Source organism: Fulmarus glacialis, unplaced genomic scaffold, assembly GCF_000690835.1.
Source record: "Fulmarus glacialis isolate BGI_N327 unplaced genomic scaffold, ASM69083v1 scaffold33645, whole genome shotgun sequence".
Lineage (NCBI taxonomy): Eukaryota > Metazoa > Chordata > Aves > Procellariiformes > Procellariidae > Fulmarus > Fulmarus glacialis.
In genome coordinates, this window is record NW_009214320.1 from 1,545 (window position 1) to 26,336 (window position 24,792).

At 45.7% G+C, this 24,792-nt stretch overlaps 1 protein-coding gene across 1 annotated transcript in view; it reads right to left on the minus strand.

Moving 5' to 3' along the window:
- Positions 1 to 24,792, minus strand: part of LOC104077332 (reticulon-1-like) — a gene marked incomplete at both ends in the record, with an annotated part of 66,925 nt that overhangs the window by 308 nt on the left and 41,825 nt on the right. The window contains one exon of the mRNA XM_009578520.1: positions 5 to 422. Within this exon, the coding sequence (XP_009576815.1) occupies positions 5 to 422 (418 nt within the window). The remainder of the gene's footprint in view (positions 1 to 4; positions 423 to 24,792) is intronic.

The window sequence follows — 24,792 nt, forward strand, 5'->3', positions numbered from 1 at the left end:
GTACTTATCGATATGGCCTGGGCTCTCATCTTCTGAGTCAGGGTCATGTTTTTCTTGGTATTTTATTTCTTCTGATCTACTTATGTCCATGTATTTATAAGCTTCTACTTTCATGGGATCTGCTAAGGTTTTATCAACTTCAGTAGACTCTGCAGGAGTCATTTCTATTCCCGAATCTGAGCTAAACAAGCCACGGGACTCAAACCCAGTCACATCTTGAACAGGATGTCCCAGCGTGTTAAACCCCTCTGTGCTGCCCGAACAGGGAATGGGGGTGTTTTCCTGCTTATACATTCCAGTGAAATAGGTGGAGTCCCGTGGGGTGGTGTAGTGGACGTCCGAAATCAGAGAGGTGTAGAAAGAGCTGTCGCCCCCATTGGCAGTGGAGCTGTAGTCAAAGAGGTGCGATGAGGCTGTGACACCTACAGCAAAGACACAAAAACAATGCACAGTGAAGAGACAAGTGCCTGCATGCATCAATCTTTCTGCAAAGCCGTGCTCATTCCCCGCTGATTTTAGCTTTGTTTTGTGCACCAGCCTTGGCTTTGCTTGCAAGCTCTTTGGGACTGTCTCTTACTCTACCTTTGGGCAACATAGTGGCACATCTGTCAGATGAGGCTTCCAGCTGCTGCTGTATCTTAAAATAGCTATAACGATCCTGATAGCTGCTAAGAGTTCCTGGCCGACGTTTGCCCAGCCTGTGCATAAAAATCTCCACTGATGGTAATCCCACAACCTCCCTCACAATCTGACTCAGGGGCTCACCATCCAATATCCTTAAAAAAAAAAATCTAATGTCCAATAAACAAAAACAATGCTGAGCATTTTTTTTAATACCGAGAAATGAAGGAGTTTCACCCAAAGGAACTCTGCATTAAGAAAAAAAATCTGTGGGACAGAAATTGAGATGGAAAGTTAGTAGGCAGCTTTAGATTTCATTTTCTTTTTTAACAGTAGCCACCCTAAATTTGTGAGACACCAGGGCAGAGACTAAACATCCCCATTTAGTGATTTCCACATGCCCAGAAAGCTGTATCCTGTGTCAATCATCTACAAAGCATGATGGCATGAAAGCGGTTAAACGTCTACCCACACCCATGCATCATTTTCATACATCACCTCTAATTTGCTCTGTCATGCTTTAAGTTCCTGGGGATGATGCTAATTAAATTACAAACGATGGCCACTCTCTATTTGCAGCATTAATATAAAGCACAGCTCAACGACGGGAAGAGCGAGATCCCCCATGAGAGAGGCAGGAGGCGGGGAGAAAAATTTTTACAGGGGCTGGGGGAGCGGGAATGTAGAGAAACAAAGCTGATGCCTGTAGAAGCCGGTGCCTATAGGAGGGCGGTAGCCTGTTAACCACTTGTGCGCTGCTGCACGCTGCGTCGCAGAGGCTGGCCGGCTTTCTCTGACCTCTGCTCATCACCCTGCAACAGATGTGGAGCTCCTGACCTGCTCCACGTGTGCTGTGCCCTGGGCTACCACGCACAATGCAAACTTAACAGTAATATTAAAGGGACGTTGCTGCAGCTGCAAAGCCAGAAGCTGGGAAATTTCAGCGTGAAAGCTCCTGAGCTCCTTGGATTTGGTTATTTTCTTTCTCCTTGCACATACATAATGATACCATCTCTAAATACCATCACGACTATTTTTCCCCACAGCCCTCCACGCATTAAGCACATGCATCTCATTTAGTGAGTCCTGAAGCAATTTTTTTTCCCCTATAAACACTGTTCAGTGCATAGCTGCAGGCTTTATTTTACTGCACAACCTTGCTGGATTTGACATGCACAACCCGAGCCCTGCACAAAGGCAGAATGACCATTTCACTCATCTGTATTTTTGCACCGCTCGGTGCTGTGGTGACTTGCCAGAAACTTCTCTTTCCTGGGCACCCTTTAGGGTGGGAACAGCATGCTCTTACAAGGGGAAACCTGGTAGCATAGGAAAAAAGCAACCTGAAAGTGCCACACCTTGCTTTTCAGCCTACCTACACTACCTGCTCCTGTGTGTCCATCCTCACTGATTTTGGGTGCTGTTGGTCCCCCACCAGCCCTCACCGCTAATCTGCTACTGCACACATGATGCTGACAGCAGCTCCATCCCCACACCCTGAGAGCCCATGGCCAGGGATTCACAGCAGCTGCCTTTCCCACATGAGAGCACAGAGCAAGAGGTGATATAGCTAGCAGGTGAAAAGTTATCATCATCATTCCCAGCCTTCAGCTTGCTCTTCTTATTGATACAGAGTACTGCATAGAACTTCTCATCGCAATATTTATGATCAAGCCAAGATCTTGTTTCAGAGTGGTGAGGGTCACTGCAGAGATTTTTCCTATGCATGTGAATTTGGGACTTTTTTTTCCTCTCTATCTATGTAACTACTCCAAATTTCACCTTCTGTTTTCCTTCCAGCTCACTCAGGGCTGCAAGATCCTTTTGCAGCTTACTGCAGGCAGCTTTCACCCTCGCTGCTCCAAATGACTCAGTCTCATCAGCAAAGGTACGTGAGAATGGAGCCTAAGCGGAAAACTACTAAAAGTGAAACCAAAGCAGAGTAAGGGCTAAGCTGGGCTGCCCAGCACCCACATCAGGTCCTACCTGAGGTCATTCAGTGCCTTGCAAGGACAGCTCATACCCAAAAAACATTTCTAAATGATCAGTAAGCAAAAAGGGATACGTTCTTTTTCTTGAAAATATTTTTCTTGCTGAACTTGCCTTTTTGAAAATTATCCATAAACAGGCTTGGATTTTCACAAATGTGTTGGTTAGCTGGAATTATTTGATGCATTGTTTATGCCAACGTATTTCAGGCTGTGAATTGCTGACTACAGACTATTCATGCCTATTGCTGCCATTATCTGCTATTTGTAATTTACTATTTGTGCTGGGTGAGTGGCTGTCTAAATCATGCGGTTTCAGGGCTGCTCTTTCATTAGACAATTCCTCAGTGCCTACTGGGCCTGATCCAAAGTCCACCAAATTCCCTGGAAAAATCCCATTGATTCTGAGTGGCTTTGGACCAGCTCAGGATGGCCGTGCAATACTTTCTGCTCTGGGTGCTCATGAAAAATTCACCATCACAACACCATCAGTGAGCAAAAACCCATTTCTACAAACATCCCACGATTGCTAGTAAAGAGGGAGCACAAACATAGTCAAAGGAGATTGAAGTTGCTGTCAAACCAATATTCATGGATGCTGTTTGCAGCTTTCATTTCTGCTTTGTCCACAGTATATGTGAGCCAGATGCACATGCATTTGCAGCACTTAGTAATGCTAATCAATAGAGCACTGAAAGGGTTTCTAATGCGTTTGTGTCAGGTGCTTCGCAGCAGGAGTTATAGCAAGCCAGGAGAGCTCGCAGGAGAGCCACTGTGATAAAGAGCGCCTGGGAAAATATCATCCTATTCTTTATGTTATTCATCAGCAGAAAGAAAAAATAACCCTGAAATAGTCATCGACAGAAACATCACTTCACATTTTCAAATAGTACAAAACGAATGTTGTAGCAGATGTTAACACAAGAGCTGATTTAAAATGGACTCACTGTCGATCATACACTTTTTTTTTTCTGCGGTGGTTTTGCAAATAACAATGTAATCAGAAAATGCATTTCTTACTGGGGAAGACAAAGAGTTAAAGGGGGTGTGAGCATGTCCATGCACACACGTGAGCAGAGAGAAGGTTCACGTTAGCAGGACATAGAAGGATCCCAACTCTCAAGGCAACTGCAGAGTCAAAAGCACTGAAGACAGCTGAAATTCCCTAATTACTAGGATTTAATGCAACTCTATTTCCACAGGGAATGATTTAAAGCCACTGGTAAAACTGCCTCTTATTTGGGAAGTGTGAATCTATCAGCTATTAGGCTGGCTATTAAAGACATGGAAACCTATAATAGCCGAGCAGGTTTTTGCTGAAGAATGGTGTATTCAGAGCCTGGTGATTAAAGCAATGCCCTCTCTGACTTTAAGTTTATTTAGTTCAATATCCGTGGGAAGGAGAAGCCTTGAATAGCACTGGTAACGGAGGCAGTATCAGATCTGAATTCACCCTTGTTACAAAGGGTTGGTTTTTTTAATCTGGATTTCCCCTAAATGTGCCCAAAAACTTGCCTGCCAATTCAGGTAAAGCAAAACTATTCAGAGCCTGAGAGCAGCAGTCATGCTTGCTTGTAATACAACCCCTCGGGAAATAATTTCACTTCCTGCAACCAGCTAAGAAGTAATGGGTCTGATTCAATCATTCAAACACAGCTGAGATGCTCAGCAAGTTACATGTGTTTTCGTCAACTGTAAAGAAAAAAAAAAAAATTGAAAATGACTGTTTTGTTTCCTCAGAATGAGTAAGTGAATGCTCCAGAAATCCTCTCCTACAGCGTTGGATTTAGAGCTATTTGGCAATTGACACAGGAAATAATTTAGAAATCATTGGTTCCACGCAGAGTAACTCTTAATTTAAGAGAGGCAGCTGAAGCCCAATTTGGATCAATGCAAGCTGAACTGCCACAACACACTAGGAGAGGAAACAAAAAGTTAGCTGAGGATAACAGACAAGAAAAAGAGCTAATTTAAATAAAATTTATTTTTTCCCCCCAACTGCATGCTCAGTCTTCTTAAAATTGATCACTTCAGAATACTGTGTTCAGTTTTCAATAAAATAACCAGTTTCCACATGAACCTGCCTTTCTTAATCTTCACATGCAACTCTGGTGACCTTCAATGGCACAGACTGACACAGAAGGACATGAAATTTCAGTTCTGCAGAACAGCTGGCAACCCCGCAATGTGAGGTTCAGTATTTATCGTGTGTCAGTGATTCGGTCAGAATTATTAATTTTTCAGAAGAGGAGAGGGGGAACTAATCTTTAATTAGATGATGCTATTTTTGCAGCCTGGAGCTGCACTGAGAAGAGGAAGGATCTTTGGTTGCAACTGGAGGAATCAAGGTTTCAGTGACTTCTTCAGACAAAAGCAGAATAGTGCGAGCAAGCCGCTTCCAGCAAATTCCTGTAAGTCTTTTAAATAGTTGGCTCTGACTTTTCCTTTGGATATTGAGCCTCAGAAATCATTACCGGCTGCCCCAGTACTGCAGGGCTGCTAGCTCCCAGGAGCAGAGTCTCCCCAGCTCTCTCCTGTGTCCAGGCAGATCACAGCCTCCTGGCGACAAGGTCCACCTTGTCCTGTTTGGACGGTCCCTGACTGCGGTAATTTATGGACTAGAGATAATAACAAGCAAAGTGCATAAACAAGGGGAGTACTCTTATTTGACTGGCCCCAAATGATGCTAGAGGGTCTCTCAGGCCACATGTCACTCTCACTACCTTGGCCCTTTAGGTGTCATCCAGAGATTTTTAGATAACAAAGGCCAAAACTGAGCGACGAGCATTTTCCAGCACAGCAACTTTGCTCTGATCCAAGACTCCCGAAGGCACCGCAGGGCTCAGGGATATGCAGTGACTTACTTTCAGCACTTAGACTAAAGCCTGGGCCTTAAAAAAATATCCTATATTGTCTTAAAGGCTCAAGGATGTGGCTGAGCACTTTGCTAACCTTTTTATTTTATAATTACCCTCTCGCCTAGGAAGGCAGATTTCATAGCAAGGCTGACTGTTGAAATCCAGGAAGCCATCATGGCATCCCATTGCACCTGACAGTGGTGCAGGAGAGTCCCATTGCCCAGACCTTGCGACCACCTAAACGTCTGTATCCAGAGATCAAACCACAGCTCGGGGTCCTCTCTGATGACCAGCACAGAGCATGTTTCCCAGTCCCACATCAGCAGCTTACGTTCCAGCCTCTCCTTCATTTTTACCGTTCATCCATGACCATCAGATAGATGCACCTTCCTACTTTCTTCCAAATTCACCACAAAAGTAGCTAGTAAACAGTCCTGCATTTTCTGTACCAAATTTACAATTTTGTCATCAGCCACTAGCAAAAAGCCTGTGCTTGACCTTGGCTTCTTTTTATTCCTAATTTATCCTTAAAAAAGGAGAAAAAAAGGGAAAGACTTTTTCCTATTCTTTTGACCCTGATACATGATGTCTCATTGTTTCTCTTTAGTTTCCCAACTCAGTTATCTCCCTTTTTAACACTCAGATTATATTGCCTTACTATGTTCTCATCTGTAGTCATATACAACTTTATACAGATGTTCAGTGTTTTATCACTTTTCCATGTCTCTCTACAGTACCCAGGTGGACCAGCAGTCCCAAGTCTATCTCCAAATTCAAATCACACTCTGTCTTTTTAGATCCAGACCAAGCTGTTTCTTCCTCTCTGCTTGGTTTCAAGCCCAACTCAAACCTCAGGAAAGCTCCACAGATTTCCAAATGTCCTTTGCTAGTACCACTCCCAGCAGCTGCATGGGCAGCTTGCATGAGTGGCAGAGGCATCTCTCAGCCCCATGCCAAATCACATAACACTTTGAAGTAGACTGGCTACCCCCAGGGATATTTGAGTGTACCACCTGAGAGCCATGCTCTCAAATTTGCAAGACCCTTCTCCATGAATTTTCTAATGCAAGACACTTCAATATCCATGCAAACTTCAAAAGTACTTGAGCACTTGTCAACTCAAGTAGAGCTTGAAACCCAAACGGCTGAGATGCCTCATGCCAAGTGCAGGCATCACCGTGCTGCGGATAACACCACTAAATCAGCTCTCAGTCTCCCCTGGATTAGCCTTTCTCAATAGCCAGAGCCAGCTCTCAACCCTGAGCTATCCTACCTCCAGATGCTATAGGTTAGATGCAGAGAGCAGCAAGCTGCTTGCAAGGGAACTACACTACGCGTGCACCCCTGGCAGCAGTGCCAGCTATTCCCAGCTGCCAGGAGATGGTGCTCTTTGTTTTAGCTCAGGATTTGCAAACCCACTTTACAGATTAGCAACTTGTTTTCCTCCAGAACTCTCATGATCCTGACTGCGGGAAAGATACAACTCTGCAAGTCACAGCATTCGCAAACATGAATGGCCATACTCTGAAAGTTATTTTGGGATTCATTCGCACAATATATGCTTTAAGAAAACTGGATGTATCAGAAGGATACATGCTCCTATTCTATTATTATTTTCCCCTGGTTCTCTGCATGGGTCCTGAACATGTTGGGGAAACTCAGAGCAGCAAGAAGGCTGCTTCCCGCTGTCTCAGAACAGCTGACATCTCTGCACCTTACCTCTCTGGGACAAGAGTGAGTCAGTGCATCAGCTGTGCAAGTTATTCATCCTTCCCCTCGAGATCCTCTGGCAGCAGCCAGAGGAAATGCTGCCATGCAGAGAGGCAGGTGCTGTCTCCTGCACAGGTAGGAGGGCAAAAGACCAGGGTGGAAAAAACAAGCTTAATTCTCTTTACACTCCAGTTACTCCATTGACTTCATTGGAGTGACTTCTGATTCATCCCGCCTGAGACGGAAAGCAAGTCCTAAACTCAAACAAGTTAATTATATGCCTTGATGCATGTAAAACTCCTCCTCCAGGTCAATTTGCAGAGGATATGAGATACTACAGCCTCCAGCCCCAGCACTTTAGCTGTCTATTGTAAGCAGGCATTGCAGCTTCCAGTTCCAGGGCTCCCCGGTTTCAGTCCTCCGTGTGCTAAATATATGTGGGGGTGGGGGTCAGCTGGGATCCCAGCCCCCGGAAAATCTTGGCTGCTGAGGAGGAGCATCCTTTATCAACTCACCACCTCCTCATAAGCACAGAGGCTGGAGGGGAGGGGGCGGCAAATTGCTTTCAGGGCTCAGAGGCCCTAACACTTTTGGGAGCTTCAGTCTGGGGGCTGCCTGGTTGAGACACTCCCCCCAGCAGCTGGTGTCAGGTCACCATCATGTTATGCCAAAGTGTGGTTCTTCCGTGTGGTTTCCCAAGACCCTGCCTGAAGGTTTCTTCTGTTGCCCCAGCCGACTTCTGGTTTCTTCCAAAAACTGGGCAGGCACGGATCAGGTCCTGGCTCAGCTGCTGAGTGCTACAGCCCCATCTGCGGGAGGGACGTGTAGGAAACGCTGATGAGTTTTTAATAAGATTAAGACAGATCCACTCTGGGGATTGCAGGATGCACTGCGCTGCTGGCACCGTCATCCCGGCAGGCTATTAATGGCATCTTTTTTTTTTGTGGCAGACTCTGCACCACAACAGCTATTGTCTCCCTGCCAGCGCTTCTCCGAAAAGATACCAGGGTCCACCTTTTTGCTGCTGCTGAGTAGGCACTGTGGGTGTCGTGGTGCATCCCAAACCAAGCCAAGTCAAAGAGAAGAGTGGGGCTTGGTTTGGTCGTGCTGAATATCCTCAGCTTCCATGGACATCCACAGAGTTCACGGCATCTGACAGGCGATGCTCAGCAGGTTCCCCAAAGCCAACCAGGCAGTGTGCAAAGTGAACCCATAGTAAATGATTCAGCAGTTCCCACCCCCCACATGCCCTCCAGGCTTTCTGCTTCAGTAAATGGTCTCAGAGAGCTCCAATTTGACCTGGCAGTAAAACCCTGGTATAAGGTCCGTGACAGCCCTCCCCAGTAGTCTAGACAGCATGAAAAATCAGGAACACTGAAAGAAGAGCCTTGAGAGGAGCGCAAGAATGCTTTAAAACATACATAAAGTTGCAAATGCTCCTGCTAGAAATGCAACTGCAGCAGATCTTCATAGTTATCAGAAGAGGATACAAATATCATTTAGTAAGTTTTAACAAAAATCGGGTTCAGGAAAAAAGCAAGTTTTCACTCCTGTGGTAGGAGTACATCACTGGTCGGTAGGGTTCAGCAACACTAAAGTACTGCCTAAAATGCTACCAAATGCACTTTGCTAAGGATAATTAAACCCCGCTTATGAGAATAATTCATTCTTATTTCATTGTGTTCACATTTCCCCTGGAATGATCAAACTCCACCAAGTCCCACGACCCAAATACTCCAAGCACTAAGTGAATTAGCACCTAAATCACGCTTTTCAATGGCGCCCAGCTTCTTCAGAGCACTAGACACCAAGGTATCTAACAAAATTTGGATGTGTTTAGCTAAGTCTCATTTGTCTTTAAGTTCTAAAATACCTAAATATGATTTAGGAACTTCAGCTATTCACTGTTTTTAGCCCCAGACTGCTACAAAGCAGTTGGTCACTCTCCAAACTCAGACCAGGTTGTCTTTCAATACCTCCTGCAGAAAAACTCTCTCCCCCTGCTCAGCCTCCATCCCAGGGCTCTGCCACAAGCACCTCCTGCACATCCAGCCCCGCCTTTCTTGGGTCCCAGTTACTTATAAATTCAGCTTCGCACAATTGCTGTAAGGCAATCTACAGCCATGCAGCAGCAGTTTCAAACTCAGCCTGGAAAAGAGAGAAATGCCAACACCAGCTGGTTTTGATGCTGCAATAAACTTGGGACAGAAATCATTGCCCTACAGCTTCAGGCTCTTCCACACCTGGGAAGAGAGGGCTTAGCAGCAGGGAGGTAAAAGCTAGCATTGGAGAAGGGCTTCTGCTGAAGTACGAGTCTTTGAGTAAGAGTTTGATAGACACCTAGAGGGATTGCTGAGTTTTCTCTAAGCCATTCATACTCACCTGCAACATCTCATGGAAATCCAGCTGTTAAAAAATGAGAAAAAAGGGAAGAAAGGGTCGCCTTGCACTTGGACTTGGCTCCCCATCCCCCAAGGTCGAAGCCACCCCAGCAGCATGAATCTTCCAGGGAGACAGAGCAACAATTGCAACGAAGTTCAGCTGAAATCACTGAGGGCTCTCCAGAGGAAAATTAATTTTGTGACAATGCATAACACCTACAGCAATGTGTCAGGCACGGTAATTCAGGGAGAAAACCAGCTGTCAGACACTGAGGGCTGGGGTAAATCAGGAGTGACTCCACCAAAGGCACTAGAGTTACACCTGCATAAAACTGTCACCAGGGAAGGAAGTACGAGGCCCTGGGAGCCAACAAATAAGAGTCTGAAGACAAGGCATTACTGGCCACAAATCAGAATGAAATCTAATGCCCAAGGGACAGCAGGGAAATCTAGGTCAGAGAGGACATGGTGGCACAAGGCTGACGCAGGCAAAGAGACAGAGCTCAAAGATTGCCATCTAACACTCTTTTCACCCAAGGTTTTCCCATCGCAACATGATCTGCACCAGGAAGACCGGAGGACCAATGTATGCTGGCTCCTAGTGACCACCTTTATTGGCAGTAATAGAAACATAGAAAAGACCCTGTATAGCATCGAGTAGGATCCAGAATATATAACATCAAGGAGGAGTGAGGAAATATGAGCAGCATCAGAAAAGATTTAAAAAAAAAAAAAAAAGAAAAAACACAGAGGTTCTGCTGAGGAACATGAGGCAACAGGCTCTGATCCAAGCACTAATTTGGTTTACTTGCATGTTAAGTGATTTCCCTCTATTTCTAGAAGGTGGGGGCACCAAGGGTGTGTCTGAAAGTCAATCAAAAAGTTTTCAAAAGTATATTAAAAGTTAAACCTCTCAAAGTAGTGCAGAATGTGGAGCAGAGCCACTGCAGTCATAAATCAACATCAACCTGCTGGCTCCAGCTTCTGCTTAAGGAGGATCGGGCCATATGTGCTATAACTAATGCTATAAATGTCCTTTCCTTCAAGGTGTCTCCTTTATTTACATGCCACTATGTCTTTTCCCCTGTAAAAGATGAGTTTACTCCAAACAGAGACAGGAAAAATCCTCCACAGACATCTCACTTCCCTGAAGGACGTTTTTAGAGACTTACCCCACCACTTCACCCTTGAAGAACCGATACAACTACAAGCCACTCCATCTCCTGACTGTGAATATGTGACACCAAAAATATTCACCCACCCAGGAGACCAGCCAGCAAGTCTGAAGTCTGTACTTTGAGCAGAGGCATAATTAAGATTTCAAGGAACACTGGTTAGTTAGACTGTCCCCCTCCATGAAAGCCCAGGAGAAGCTCCTGCTCTTTCCTTACTCGGCAGCTCTCCATCTTTTTTCATTTGCAAAGCCTGAAGGTCCCAGAGGTGGGACCTCTGTGGTGAGCTGGGGCCTGGTCAAGAGGCTGGCTTGTCTTTGGGCACCTTTCACAGACACCTTGGATGTCACCCACGAGCTCCTCACTCCTGGGAGCTGGGGGGAAAGGAGCAGCTCCTCTCCCCTCTATTCGTGCACACCATGCAGGCAGCCCCATGGGCAGCACTGCAGACTCACCCTCTGTTGCACAGGATGAGGAAACCTAGGACATGGGTATCTTTGGCTCTGGCCCTCTTCTGTCCTGCTGCAGTCAGCAGGGCAGGGATGGGGGCAACTGCTTTGCTCTAGGACAGGCAGCTGCTAATCACCACTTTTCTGGAAGAACGGAGGAAAGCCATGGCAAAGTCATGCCTCTGCTCTTTGCAAGGGGACCCAGCTCCCCGCAGTCAGAGTTGGTGGCTAAATCACAGTCTTCTGCAGATTTAAAGACAGCAGAGGCTGCACTACAGAAAGCTTTTGAGGTTGTGGCAGAGCAACCTTGATTCAAACCAACCATTTGCTGGAATTATTGTGTGTTATTAAAGCAGGAGGGGGGCAGCAGCTTGACAGCAGCGCCAGGACCAACCTTTCTGACGGGCGCTTCTCTCTGCATTAAGCAGCACAGCCTGGCATTTGGCTTCACAAGTGAAAAGCTGGGGATAATTACCCAGATCATGACACCTCGTGCAGTTTTCCCAGAGTCTCTGCCGCACAGGAAGGGTCAGCTGCCAGGTAACTGTCAAAGCAGCAGTGAAAGGCGGGAGCAAAGAGCTCTCCCCTTGCTCTCCTCCTCTGCCTGACCTCCCATCTGTGTGCCGACATGGCTGCTGAAGCCGTTCTTGTAGAGCAGTTATTGCACACCACTGCCTCACCCACATCTGCTGGAAGATTTCTATTAAAAGCTGTAATGAAACTTAGCTTTTCAATCACAGGGAGGTCTGTTTTTCAGCAAAGAATCCCCAGTGAAACATCCAAGACTCCAAAATCTCTGACTTTGCTGCCATCCTGACCTTAGAAGAGGCAGAAAGGTCTGAAATACTTCTCTATTCAGCCCGGGGAGGTTTCAGATCCTAAACTGCTGAAGGTTTTTAAAAGTAGTTACACAAGTCACTCTCAATTGCTATCAGTAGAGGTGCTCCTGCTTGGGGAGACAGGATAGATACATGACCTCCACAGCAGCTTTCCTGCTTCAGGCTCTAGCATGAGCTACTTTTGGAAGACAGCTACATGACAGTCAGACTTGCAACTATGATCACGAACAAGGACCTTTCCATCCCAGCAGATACACCAGGTACAGCGCTTCATCTGAGAAGAAAGCAGTTTCTAGATAAAGTTCTGGACAGGACATCTCTGCAGATATTGCTGATTCACCTACAGATTTGTGCCAAAATGATAAACATGGCCAAATATGGCAAGCAGTTTTTCTGCTGTGTTTTCAAAGACAGAAGGGGACATCCAGAAAACTTCAGGGCAAGTGAAGCAATATGTCCTCTGGGAAAAGCCCATTTTGAGACTCTACCACAGTGAGTGAGCCAGAGGACATTTGGAAGAGTATGACTATTACCTAAGATTAAGCATTAGGTTGTGCTTAAAAAAAAAAAAAAATCTAATAGCCACCTTGGCTATAAGCTTGGTGTTAGGAAGCAAAGGAAAAGTAGTGAGTGTGGGAAACTTCACTTTCTCTTGTATTTTTGGCATTCATCCTCTCTGGTAATCAACTCATACATATGTACAGGAAATCAGTCAAATGGATAAAGAGATAACAAGGGAATTAAGACACTAAGAAGTCTTCACAAGAGCGAGTTCTTCACAAGCAGTGTCAGATACTGACTAATCATTCATTGCATTAAAAGCCTCAGCCAGGGTAGCGTAAATGCATCAGCAGACGATACCATGCTCAGGGATGCAGCATATTCCCCTCGGGCAGAAGCCCAGAGTGCAAGGGTGTGTGCAGTGCTGCAGAATAAGCATGACTAAGTACCCAGGCAGGACATGAAAGGAGGCAAGAGGCAGCCCAAGAACAGACAACAAAAGAAGTAAGAGCTCATGGACTAACCCTGCAATGTAAAACAAAGAAGATCCCATACAGGGATGGGCAGGGCATGGAGAAGAGACTCCCACTATTTATCTGTACTTTGTCCTCTGGTACAGATGAACCACGAACCAGGTATTTTTGTGGTTTGTTTTCTTCATTTAGGAAAAGCACATAAAGATGTTGAGAAGCTATAGAAGATGCTGGTGGCGTAAGTACTAGAGGGCAGGGCACCTGGGACCAGTCTGGAGGAGGGAATAACGAAGATAAATTTGTATTACATGGAGGGTAGAAGGGAGGGGGAGAGCAGGATCAGTGTCTATACTCTCAAGGTAGCAGTGTAAATGAAGGGAAGGAATTAGTCACAGTCTTAAAGGATGGGAGAAAAAAGAGCGATGGCTTGAAATTAAGATATAAAATTAGGCTACACGTCAAGGTGTATTTCTTGATGGAAAAGAGCAGAAGAGTGGAATAGGGAGCACAGGATGCACCCATATACCATCTCCCCATTGCAGCACATCTGGATGGGTCTTAGCAGGGAATGAACTCCAGCTCTGCCCTGGGAGGGGGTTCCACATGTCTTTTTCTGGCACTACTGTTGATAGCCCAATTTTGCCTCTTGCACATTAACACTTCAGATGAAATCTGGGCAAATAAGAGACTCTTCAGTTTGGCAAGAGAGAAAATTAGAGGGAAGTAATTCTGCTTGGAACTGAGCTGTAACAGATTTTTTTTTAATGATTTTTTTTTTTAAGTGAAACACAAAAACAAGCCAATAAAAATCATTCTAGGTCAAATCAATTTAATTTGACCTGAAGCTAAATGTCAGATCTGGTTTACAGCAAACTTTGAATATCAAGGGGAAACGCTATGCATCAGGGTCCCTCATGGAAGCATGCACAACATGGTGCGTGCAGGGGGGATCTGCCTTCATTTTCCATACCCCGCCCCAGCTGCACCTAACAGGCTGCAGCTCCCTTCAGAGTTAGAGAAGCATCTTTTATCTTCTTCCCAAGTCCTACCACCTCAGCATAGCACCCACACAACCAAAGTTCACAGGCAGTACTAAATCACACTCAGACCCATCTTAGCTCCCAGTGTTGGATTTGAGCCCATGAAATTATTCACCACATCGTATAGTTGCTATAGTAACATCCTATTGAGTATTATTAGAAATCACTGTCCCAAAATCCCATATACTGGAAGGAGTTGTGCAGCAGGGGTAAGACCCATCTTTGCCTGCATGGCATTCCATTCCCCATAGCTCCCAACAGCAGATGATCTGGGCGGTGGATTAACCATGCCCTATCTTTCCTCAGTGCTATCAGCTGCAGCACCAAGCCGTGGAGTGCAAAAAGAAATGTGCACCCCACTTCCAACTGGCCCAGTTTGTTCAAAGCAGCTGCTGTTTAAAGCTGCTTCTTCACAGCAACTTGCTTACACATTTTCCAGAAGTGAATGAACAAGATATGCTCTAATTTAAATGCAGGCGACAGGTATTTTTGTTAGCCCAAGCAAACAAGGAAAATCGGAGCCCCTTTCCCCTCCATTGTTCACAAGAATTTAGAGTATGACTCTGCAGAGATTAAATTTTGCAGCAGACTTTCATGAACACCTCCCTTTTACTAAAAAGAACCATCAACATTTTTTTCTTGATGTTAAATGTTAGAACAGTGCACATTCCTTAGGAAACGTGAAATTAAGCTGGTATAGGGCTGAAGATGGACAGAGAGGACTGGACAGAGGAAGAACCAGGCTGCACCTTGCTCTAAAACACAAGTCGCTACATTCTTCCACTAAACTCCTCTTCCAAGAGGAAAACTGGGTTTCAGCAGTTAAATACAACTGATTTATTAGGCAATGGCTTTCCACAATAAATCAGGAATTTCGAGAAGTTTAAAATAGCATTTGATGTCTTCTTATCCAAATGCCACGAGACTTGGGTGCTGCATCTCTTACTGCCCATGAGGCCAGCAGATGTCCACATCAACCATAGGGTTGTAACACAAAAAGGGCTTCTGAGGTCCATGCAGCTCCCAGCCTGATCTGAAATAGCCTGGAGACAATAACCAATGTTTTCCTGCTTTAAAAACTGGAAACAGGAGGGATAAGGGAAGTTGAGGGTGGGAGACTGCATGAAGAGTATTTCCAACAGGCTATTTATACCCTTACGGGCTCAACTTCCACTTACCCTGAAGCCATTTAACGCTGTTTTGCGGTGTGAAAGGGCCTTCATGTGGATAAACATTCAGGTCTGTCACTGTAAGGCACTCACAACATATGGGCAGACTCTTCATTTTTAGTGTTTTCATCCACTTAAATGCATCATATAAAGGCTTAAGGATTTTATGCCAGCTTTTGACCAAGATGACAACTGTAAACAGCCATTCTGGTGAGATATTTGTGTCTGCACATCCAGGATGCAATGAAACACCTCCCTTGGCTGCCATCCCTGTTCCCAAGCCAAAGGCTGTGCTGGCAATCCAGGTCAGGCCCCTGCCTTTGGGGATCGAGAGCCCCTATCTCCTGCCTGGACCTGCGTCAAGTTATTTCCAGGTGGGTCTCACCCAAGCTGCAGACCAAGGTCAGGTTAGTTTTCAAGGGGGAGAGCAGAAATGGCTTTTCCATCCTAACCACAGGCAGTCACCTTGATGCAACACACTTCATCTCCCAGCCCAGTTTACCCAGTCTCTGCATCTTTCAGCTAGCTCTCAAGCCAGCTTTTAACCTCACACATAGGTTTTGGCCATCTCTGTACCAGGTGGCTAAACTGCACCAGAGATCTTTGCCCCAGGAGCTACATGGGCACAGCATCCCCAGCATATTTTGGCTTGTGATTATGAGAAGGAAACAGCTGAGGAAGGAAACAAAAAGGATGCAGAGACAAGAGGGAGAAGAGGGAAAAGAGCTCAGTGCTAAGAACAGGGAGAGGTTTGGGGAGAGAGGAAAAAGATTGAGTGTGTGGAAGCAGGGTGGAAAGCAAAGGGGCAAACGGACACTGATGTGATAGGCAGAGCAGAGCGAGAATTAAATGAGAGTGTGATGCAGAATGAAAACAAAATGATGGGAACAAAGGACAAGAGAGAGAGAAGTAGAGACTGAAGTATGAAATGGGTAAGAAGAGATAGAAGAAATTTTAGAAGTGCTAGGATAGACACATATACCTGTCTGTATGTACAGTCTGAAGGTTACTACATTCGACCTACACTTCTGTCATTCATGTTTATCCATCATACATTTCTGGGACACTATTTTTAACCATGTACAGAAACACACTAGGAGCTTTTCTCACTTCCATTTTGGAGGAAGGGCCAGGCACTTCCCAGGCACAAGGCAAATCTCTTTTTAGAATAAATTCAGAAAGACTATCAGAGCAAACCCAATGCCTATGAATAAATAACTCTGTTCCTGCGGAGGAGGCTGTGGCAAGGAGCTATTCTCAGATGTGCACACAGCCCCGAAGAAGAGGATGTTTGGGAGTGAACGAGGAGGTGGTGGCTGCGAGCCCTGCATGGCTCAGGCATCTTATCTGCCTTCCTGCAGGGAAGGAGCTTTTCCAGTCTGGAGCAGCAAAGGGCATGAGGAACAAAACGTACACGAAGGCAGAGGAACATGGTCAACATCTGAGCTGTTGTACAGGTCCTGCTGCCTGGACCAAGGCAGCTCCTTCTTGCACCATGGCCATCCCATACCCTCTGCACCAATCTGCTGGACGATAGCCTGCGGCAAGTTCAGCAGCACCAGTCTGATGCTATTTTTGTTCCACATTAGGTGTGAGAACCTTGGGTGGAGCAGACCCACTGCTGGAGGGAGCAGGGAGGCAGGAGGCTTTGCTCTGTGCTGTTGTGCTGCCATCCTCATCAGCAGGGATGGGATATTGCTGGCTAACACAGCTGCAGCATGAAACACTGGACAGGGAGGGATTAGCTTAAGGCAGAAATGTGCTGATTTAAGGCTGTGCCTTCCCCCCAGCGTCATCTCTGTGCTTGAATCAGTCAAATAAGCTGTTGTGTCCTGTTCCCTGCACATTACAGCAGCTCTGCCCCTCACTATAAGCATCAGCCAAGGTCAATTTATACAGTTACAGGAGGAAGAACCCAGAAGTTTATATAAGCCACTGATCCTTTCTTGGGTAGGACAACAAGGAAGGCAGGGATTGAGTCTGACCAAATATCAGCTCCAGTTTCTTCCCCTTAGGGCTGCTTAAGACTGACATAACTTAGTCCTGCCTCAAGGCTGCTCTAACTCCACATTGGGAGAGTGACTCTGCATGGAGTAGTAGCACATGGAGATGCACAAAGCCATTTCTACCTGCCGCCAGCACCCCCGCCAGGCCATGTTCAATTTGACTATACGATACCATACATTCAGCCTGCTTTGAAAAACATCTGTCCCCCTCCCTGGGAGGTGGCTAGGGACAGCCATGAGCTGAGATACAGGAGCTAAAACAAGATTTGGCAGTACTCATGCAACCATCTTTTGATTATCCATTTACCCACACGTTCCTTCCCTTTGGCTGCTATATTTTACTGATTACCTAAATTATGCAGCCTTATTCACCTGGAAGTGTATGAAGTAGAACATTGATACATTTTTATAAGACGGCACCAGAGGCTTCACTTTCATGAGAGGTAAAAACAAAATAAGACTTTAGCCCATCTGCAATCCAGCTTTACTCAACTGCCTCTTATAGCAGTTGGGCTGACAGAGATGCATCCTCCTGAGAGTCCAGACACTAAAAATATCATTAATGTGCATCAGAGTCTGAATGCCTGGACAGTTTATACTCATGAAATTGCTGTGAGGCTCCCAAATCCCTTCACTGCTCTTTCAGAAGATGCAGGTTCTTGCTTAAAAATTGGTAGGTTTCCCAATTCTGGTCCATTCCCAAAGTCTCTGGGATTGGAGCCCCAGAGATCCTGACTGCAGCAGAGATGGCTTTAATGAAGTTAGCAGGTTGGGCTGCGTCCCATGGCCAGAGTGTGCCAGAGATGCAGGGAGATGTGAGGAGGGTGAAGCTGGGTAGAAATGTGGCAGCAGCAGCACTAAACTCCAGGCAGGGCTGTGGCTCAGCAACAGAGGCTGTGAAGATGTAGAAGTGGTGCTTGAGGGTTGGAGGAACATGCTCTTGGTGAATTCAATGGATCATGCATATGCAGAAAGTGGAGAATACACAAGTGTCCAGATGGGAATCAGTCTCTCCTGTGGTACTCCTCTGTCATCCATCCCATGCAAAGCCATACAGAGCATGGGCAACCCAGAAACAAAACCCTTATGGATTTGAGATGTGGGAGAGATCTCTGTTGCAGACTTTCAAACACAGTCTGCCTCAATGCCGCACCTAAAGAAAGAGTCTGGATATCTTCGATCTGAGGCTTGCTGCCAGCCTTGGAAATGGCTGAAGGTCCCTTCTGCTCACCAGCACTTCAGCCCTCAAAAATAAACTTATTTCCTATCACTGCTTGGCAGGACTTCAGAGTTACCCACATTGCTGGAAGGGAATGGCATCCTGTTCAAAGGGGATAATGGAAGCAGGGTAAATGCCCCCCAGATGTGCAAGGGGGTAGGGCTTGCACACCACAAGGTGATACACTGTAAGCTCCTGCCCTCTCCAGCCCCACCATGACTTGCATCTCCACGACCTTGCTTCTCGACTGCACTTTTTGGGGTCATCAAATGAGACAAGACCATCCTATTTATATCCAGCTACACCACCTTTAAACCAACGAGTCAGACTTTTGGAGCCAAGCTGCTCAGTCACACAGCAGCCTGCTGCTTTAACACATTTTAAGGACGCTTCCTGGGCAAAGGAGCCAGTTTTCAATAAAATGTAAAGCAGTGAGTGGGGAATGTTTGGATCACTAAGCAGAGCCATCCCCTTCCCAATGGTGAATGCTGTCACAGGGCCCTTTTCAGGACATTAACTTCTATCTTAAAAAGCAACCCGACTTTTGACTCCTTACACCCATTAGAAAACTGTTTCATGACATGACTGCTCTGGTGTTTAGGAGTCTCCTAGATTTCCAGCCTAAATTTATTCATCACCAACCTACATCCATTAGTTTTTCTGTCAGCATCGGCTTTTGCCCCTTGAAAATATTTATAGGAAGCAATCATTCCCTTGCAGCTCTCATTTTCCTAGACTGAACAAATTACTGTCTTTAGTCTCCTAAGAAAAGCTCTCCACTCCCTGACACTAAATCTCATGGAGAGTCTAGAATCTCATGCTCTGAGAAGTTTCTTCTATTTTCTCTCCTAAATTGTTCTTTAGTGCTATATACTTTCAGCCACTCTTTAATGATGTTTCTACACACAGAAATGCATTTTAGCGCAGTTCAAACAGCTCACACCATTATTTCACTTCGAATGGCATGAAAACACACTGATAGCAGTAGGTTAGTTTCTAAAGCATTATTCTTCCTAGTTCAACCATCATAGTTTCTGCTCTGGTATCATGAGAGGAAGAAAAATACCGATAAGGGTCAGAAATGATGCAGAAATTGGAAGCATACAGCACTGTCAGGGTCAAGCATGCAGTTACCAGAGTTTCCCTAGCAAGCACAGCTACACAGTAAACACCATATCAAAGAATCAAAACCAAACTACTCCAAAGCACATCCATTTGTATGAATGCATATGTGTGCACACACACCTACATGCATACTCCTTTGTCTCCCAAGCTGAAGTGATTAACTCTCAGCCTTTAAAATTGCTGGAATCACATTTCTGGGTGACCATCACACTCAGTGCCCTGGCCCAGTCCCTGCATCTCTGTACTTGAAATGGAAAGCTCTGTGCAAGCCAGCATGCTCCCACTGAATTTTAGCCAGAGCATCCTGGCCCATCTGTTTGAGATTAAGACCACAGTGGAGCAGAGCATTAATAAGTGATCTGCAATTTCTACCCTCCTTCATCTTGCAACATTGGGGGTGGGTGGAGGGGGGAATATTCCCAATGCCCAAATGCACTGTTCAGCAACAAATAATGATAATGGTTTGGTTCAGCATTCATACAAGGAAAGTTTAATGCAGAATCTGAGCACCATCCTATCTCACGGGGCTATTGTTCCAGCATGAAGAATTATATATAGCTGAGTCTTTTTATTAGATTAATTCCATTCTTCAGCTGCTTAGACTGCTCCTGTATATCCTTTCTATAATTAAGTTTGGTTTTCTATACCTGCAGCTATGGCTATCCTGGGTATTTTCCTGTGTATTTCACTGTGAACATCGTGATTAAGTTCATTTGTCATAAAACAAACATGATGCCATGAATGATAAATAAGCAAAGCGTACTGCAGAGACTGGCGATGCAGCTCAGCTTTCTCAGTGCTCGGGGGGGTGGGGAGGGTTTCTGTGTCGCTCATGTCTGAGATTAGAAAGCTTCCTAATGAAGAAATCTGCCTAACAAATGATGTCATTTCTGGCAAAGCCACAAGCCTAATTCGCAGGGATGGGCCCAGTGACCCCAGCATCACCTCCCCAGGCATGCGGAGGAGAAGTCGCCTTTGCTAGCTCTCAGGCAAGGAGGACACAGCGTGGAGGCACCAGTGAGGGCTGCTGCCTGGCCTGTGTGCCCCTCGAACCAAACTGTGTGCACCCACACACCTCTGCAGGGTTCAGCGTGGGACATTCACCCCAAGGGGACATCGCCTGCTGTCACCTTCGCTGCATGTCTAGGAGATCCAGGGAGCCCATCCACTGCTGCACTGGGGTTGCAGACACTACCCCAGCCCTGCTCCCTTCCATCCCACTTGCATCAGAGGGCAAAGGGGATCAGTGTAACATTTACAGCCAGATTTTGCTAAATAGATCTCAGGATAAACTGTCATATTGGGCAGTATTTCACCAGCACCCATGACAAGATCCCCAGCCCATATCCAGCTCCAAGTCAACAGCAGCTGGCTGGTGTCTTCCACCACCCAGTGCGGTACCATAACCAGCAAGCTGTGGGTTGTGTTTCTTGCCAGCTTTCATGTCCCAGACGTCAGGAGGTGCTAAAGCAACCTACCTCACCTCCAGGAGAGTCACTTCAGCACCCTGATGAGATCCAGGGCACAGGCAATTGGAAGCCAGGCCCTCAGCTCTGCTGGGGACCTAAGCTCTGGACTTACGCGCAAGCTCCCTGTCCCACTACCCTCATCTTCTGGGTGCTGCCTATTTTATTACCAACCCTGGATTTCAGCACTTCAAACCATGGAATTGAAGCCCATTTTCCTCATCAAGGTTATTTAACTCAGGACAGGTTAAATGCTAAGCTCAGACCCCAGGAAGCCTTCAGTGTTTTGTGGCATCCCTGGCTGGAAGATCAGGTGGACATGGGCTGCAGTCCTCAGTGTGTGTTGCCCTGCTCTTGCTTCCAACCCTTGTACTGGAGTTTCCACCTCTGTAGACTTGATCTGCACCAACTTCCTTACTTCTGCAGAGCCCACAGGTCCTTACTCAGACCTCTTAATTACATGTTTAACATAAAACATGGGAGTAGCCAGAATACAAGCCCATGCTTTGCTAAGCCATAGCAAATGGAAAAAAGCTGTGACTCACGAGCTAAATTGAGGTCTTTACTGCCTATAAATCAATCCTACTCAGGCTCCTCCTTCTCTAGCTCCCAGCCCTCCCAAAGAACTTTCTTGCTCTCAGATTATCTCAGCTCTCTATTTCTTCACCTAGCAGGCCTCAATAAAAACATATTTTTTTCCATTTTCACTACCCTCTTGTTCCAGAGATCACCAGGCCCATCAACATAATGTTTTCCACTAACCTCACACTCCAAGGCATCCATGGGTCTTTGTGTTCAACACCTCCTCTGGCGCTGACAAATCCTAAACAAAAAGCCTGCAGAAGCAGCCAGCCAAATACAGACCTGCTAAATGCAATAGCTGCAAGCCAGCTAAGCACAGGAACACAGCCATCAGGATGTGAACCCATGAGAACTGCCTCCAGAGCAGAGGCAGCTCTTTTTTCTCTACAGGATTAAGGACAAGACTGAGGTAGGGATCGCCTGCAAAAATTCAGAGCAAGTTTGTGACCTCCCCCGTGGGTTGCCAGAGCACTCCGTCTGCTCAACTGTAAGCTAATCCTGCTTCATTTACAAGTACCACCACCATGTTTGCTTTATTCCCCAGTCCTTTCTGTCTTCTATGTTCCAGAGTGTTCAGATTCAGCATTCCCCATTCCCAAAAGTCTGTTTGGCCAATTCTCTTCCTAACCCTTTCAGCTTAAAAAGCTTCAGTTAGTGGCTGTTCAATACCTTCCCATTAATGCAGTGTTTTCTCTTCCATCCATAATGAAAGCAAGACGCAAATACATCCTGCTTCCCTCTCCAAAAGCATCATCTCCTCTCTCTAGAGCCCATCAGACATGTACTCTCTTGCCTTTCTGACACACTGATCGACAAGGTTGTCCTCTCTTTCTCCAACATCAGAGCCAATTGCTCTAATTACATGCTGTCTGCTGTGCTCTGAGAAGCTGTAAATAAAGAACTCATCATCTCATCTATACTGTCCTCCAGAGCAGCAGCCCCCATGGTCTCTGCTTGCAGTGCAGACAGGCTGGGGATATATTTTGAGCAGAGCTACCTAACCAGCAGGTCTCTAACATAAAAAGGCAGATGCTATAGGCTTGGGCATCTCTGTAGGGGCACAGCTCAGCACAGTATTTAGCTGATTGTGTGCCATTCCCCATATACCTAAACTGCTCTCCACACCCAGCTGCATAATTGCAGCAAACTGAGAGCCAAGGTCTGCTATGAGCTGTATTTTTACCTATAGTGATTTTTAGGAAGGAGATCCCAGTTTTGTAGGTATTTACGTATTTAAGACCTAACTGAAAATTCGATGAAGCCAGTCTGCATTGTTTCTACTTAGGTAAAGCTTTCAGTCAGGTCACCTCCATCCCCTATAGGAATAAAACAGGGGAGGAATTAATAAGTTTCTACAGGAATTATCCCAGAAATGGTACAAAGACACATTCTAGCTACAAGACCCTGGGATGATCTGAACAGTGCAAAAGCTGACAGGAAGCCTCTGCTCAGGGCTGGGAATTTTCCCATAGACATTATTAAACAAGAAGAGGAATTGCTGCTTGAGAGCAGAGGCACATTGCTCTTTTAATTCAGCCTCAGGAAGACCCGCACTGAATTGATGCTGCGTCTCTTAAGTGCAGGGTGGGAGCTCCCTGATCAGCCAATAATGGGGTCTGTCAGAACAATTACATTGGAAAATGCATTTCTAGATGTCACCAAGTCACTGGCAACACTAGCAAGAAAGTCAGTTAAAAAAAGCTTACAGCCTGCTGTTCAGTGAAGGAAATACAGACAGCAATGCACTCCATCAGGCTGCACAGAAACAGCTCAAGCACTGCACAATACAGAGAACCACAGCCAGATTTGTGGAAAGTCACAACTCTACGAGGCAGTGCTGCAGGCTCGTATCCCCTTTTTCTACACCATAGAGCACTCCAGGCATGTCAGAGAAGGGACTGTCTCCAACCTGCTTCCTGACCAGCAATCTGGTGCTGCACTCACTGGGCAGAGCATCCTTACTGGAGAGAGTGACCCTGCACAGGATCAGTCCAGGAAAGTAGTTGCTTTTCCCAATTTGCAGGTGGGAAACCATGAGATTAAAAATTTAAATGACATGCCCAAAGCTACACTGGGAGATCAAGGAAGTGAATGGCCATCTCAAGTCACTGCTCACCCCACAAAATGGGTGCCTTCCCTGTGTCCCTTCACTCATGCACAAGTGACTGCACTCAGTACGAGGACTCCTTACAGCCACAGAACAAACACTGCTGGGGGTTTGCACATATCTATTGCAGCACCATGTTCAGAACAGACCCAAGGTCTTCAAAAAGGCAAGTTTTAAAATTTAAAAACATCTTTTAGGGCATTGCTCTTGCATTTAGACAAAGCAGCAGCAATGGAGAGGGGTTTATTGAGCTTGGTCAAAGAGCGATTGTAATAGGTTTTTTCCCTCCAAAAGGAAAGCTCCATCATCATAGCTTAAAAGTGGAGGTGAATGAGTTCATGCAGACATCCAAGGCAGCAAGCTCCTCACTGTAGCACAGACTTTGTAACCCACTAACCTGACATATGATGGCAGAATAATAATATCTAGCTCTTAGACAGTCCTTTTCATCAGTAGATCTAAGAAAACTTTCTAAATGCTGGTTGTGTCAGTGTTTGTAACTGCCAGAATAGGAAGAGAGCAGTGAAAGAGATTTCTGAAGATAGCTTTGGAGCACCAGGTTTTGATCACTACCGTCCTACAATGGGAAACCTGATTCAAAGGCTGCTAAAATTCAATGGAGCCATTATGCAGACTTCAAGGGGCTTTGGAGCAGAACACTGGGGATCACTGTAACTTTTACTACAATTGCTTTTACAACAATAAAACCACATGATGGTAATACTCTATATTTACCTCATGCACCCTCATATATCTAAGAGCTTAAAATGATCTGTGGTTGGCTGTTTCCAGTGGCACATCTGCAGCGCTTCTCTAGGTGTCATATGTCCAGCTATAAGTGATGCTAATGATCCTGCAGCAGACTGAAAAGACTTTAAAAGACCAATTTACAAAATGCTTTTTCTAAGGTTCAGGGTGCATCAGTATTTTGTGCAGTGCGTTCTTCAAGCCTTTAGAACAATGCCATCTGTCATGATGCCGTATTTCTTGAACTAACATCAAGAAGGATGGGATAGTTGAAAACACCGTCAGTTCAACTCAGATGTCACACCTCAATATCTATGCAACAACAGTCCTCAGCAAATA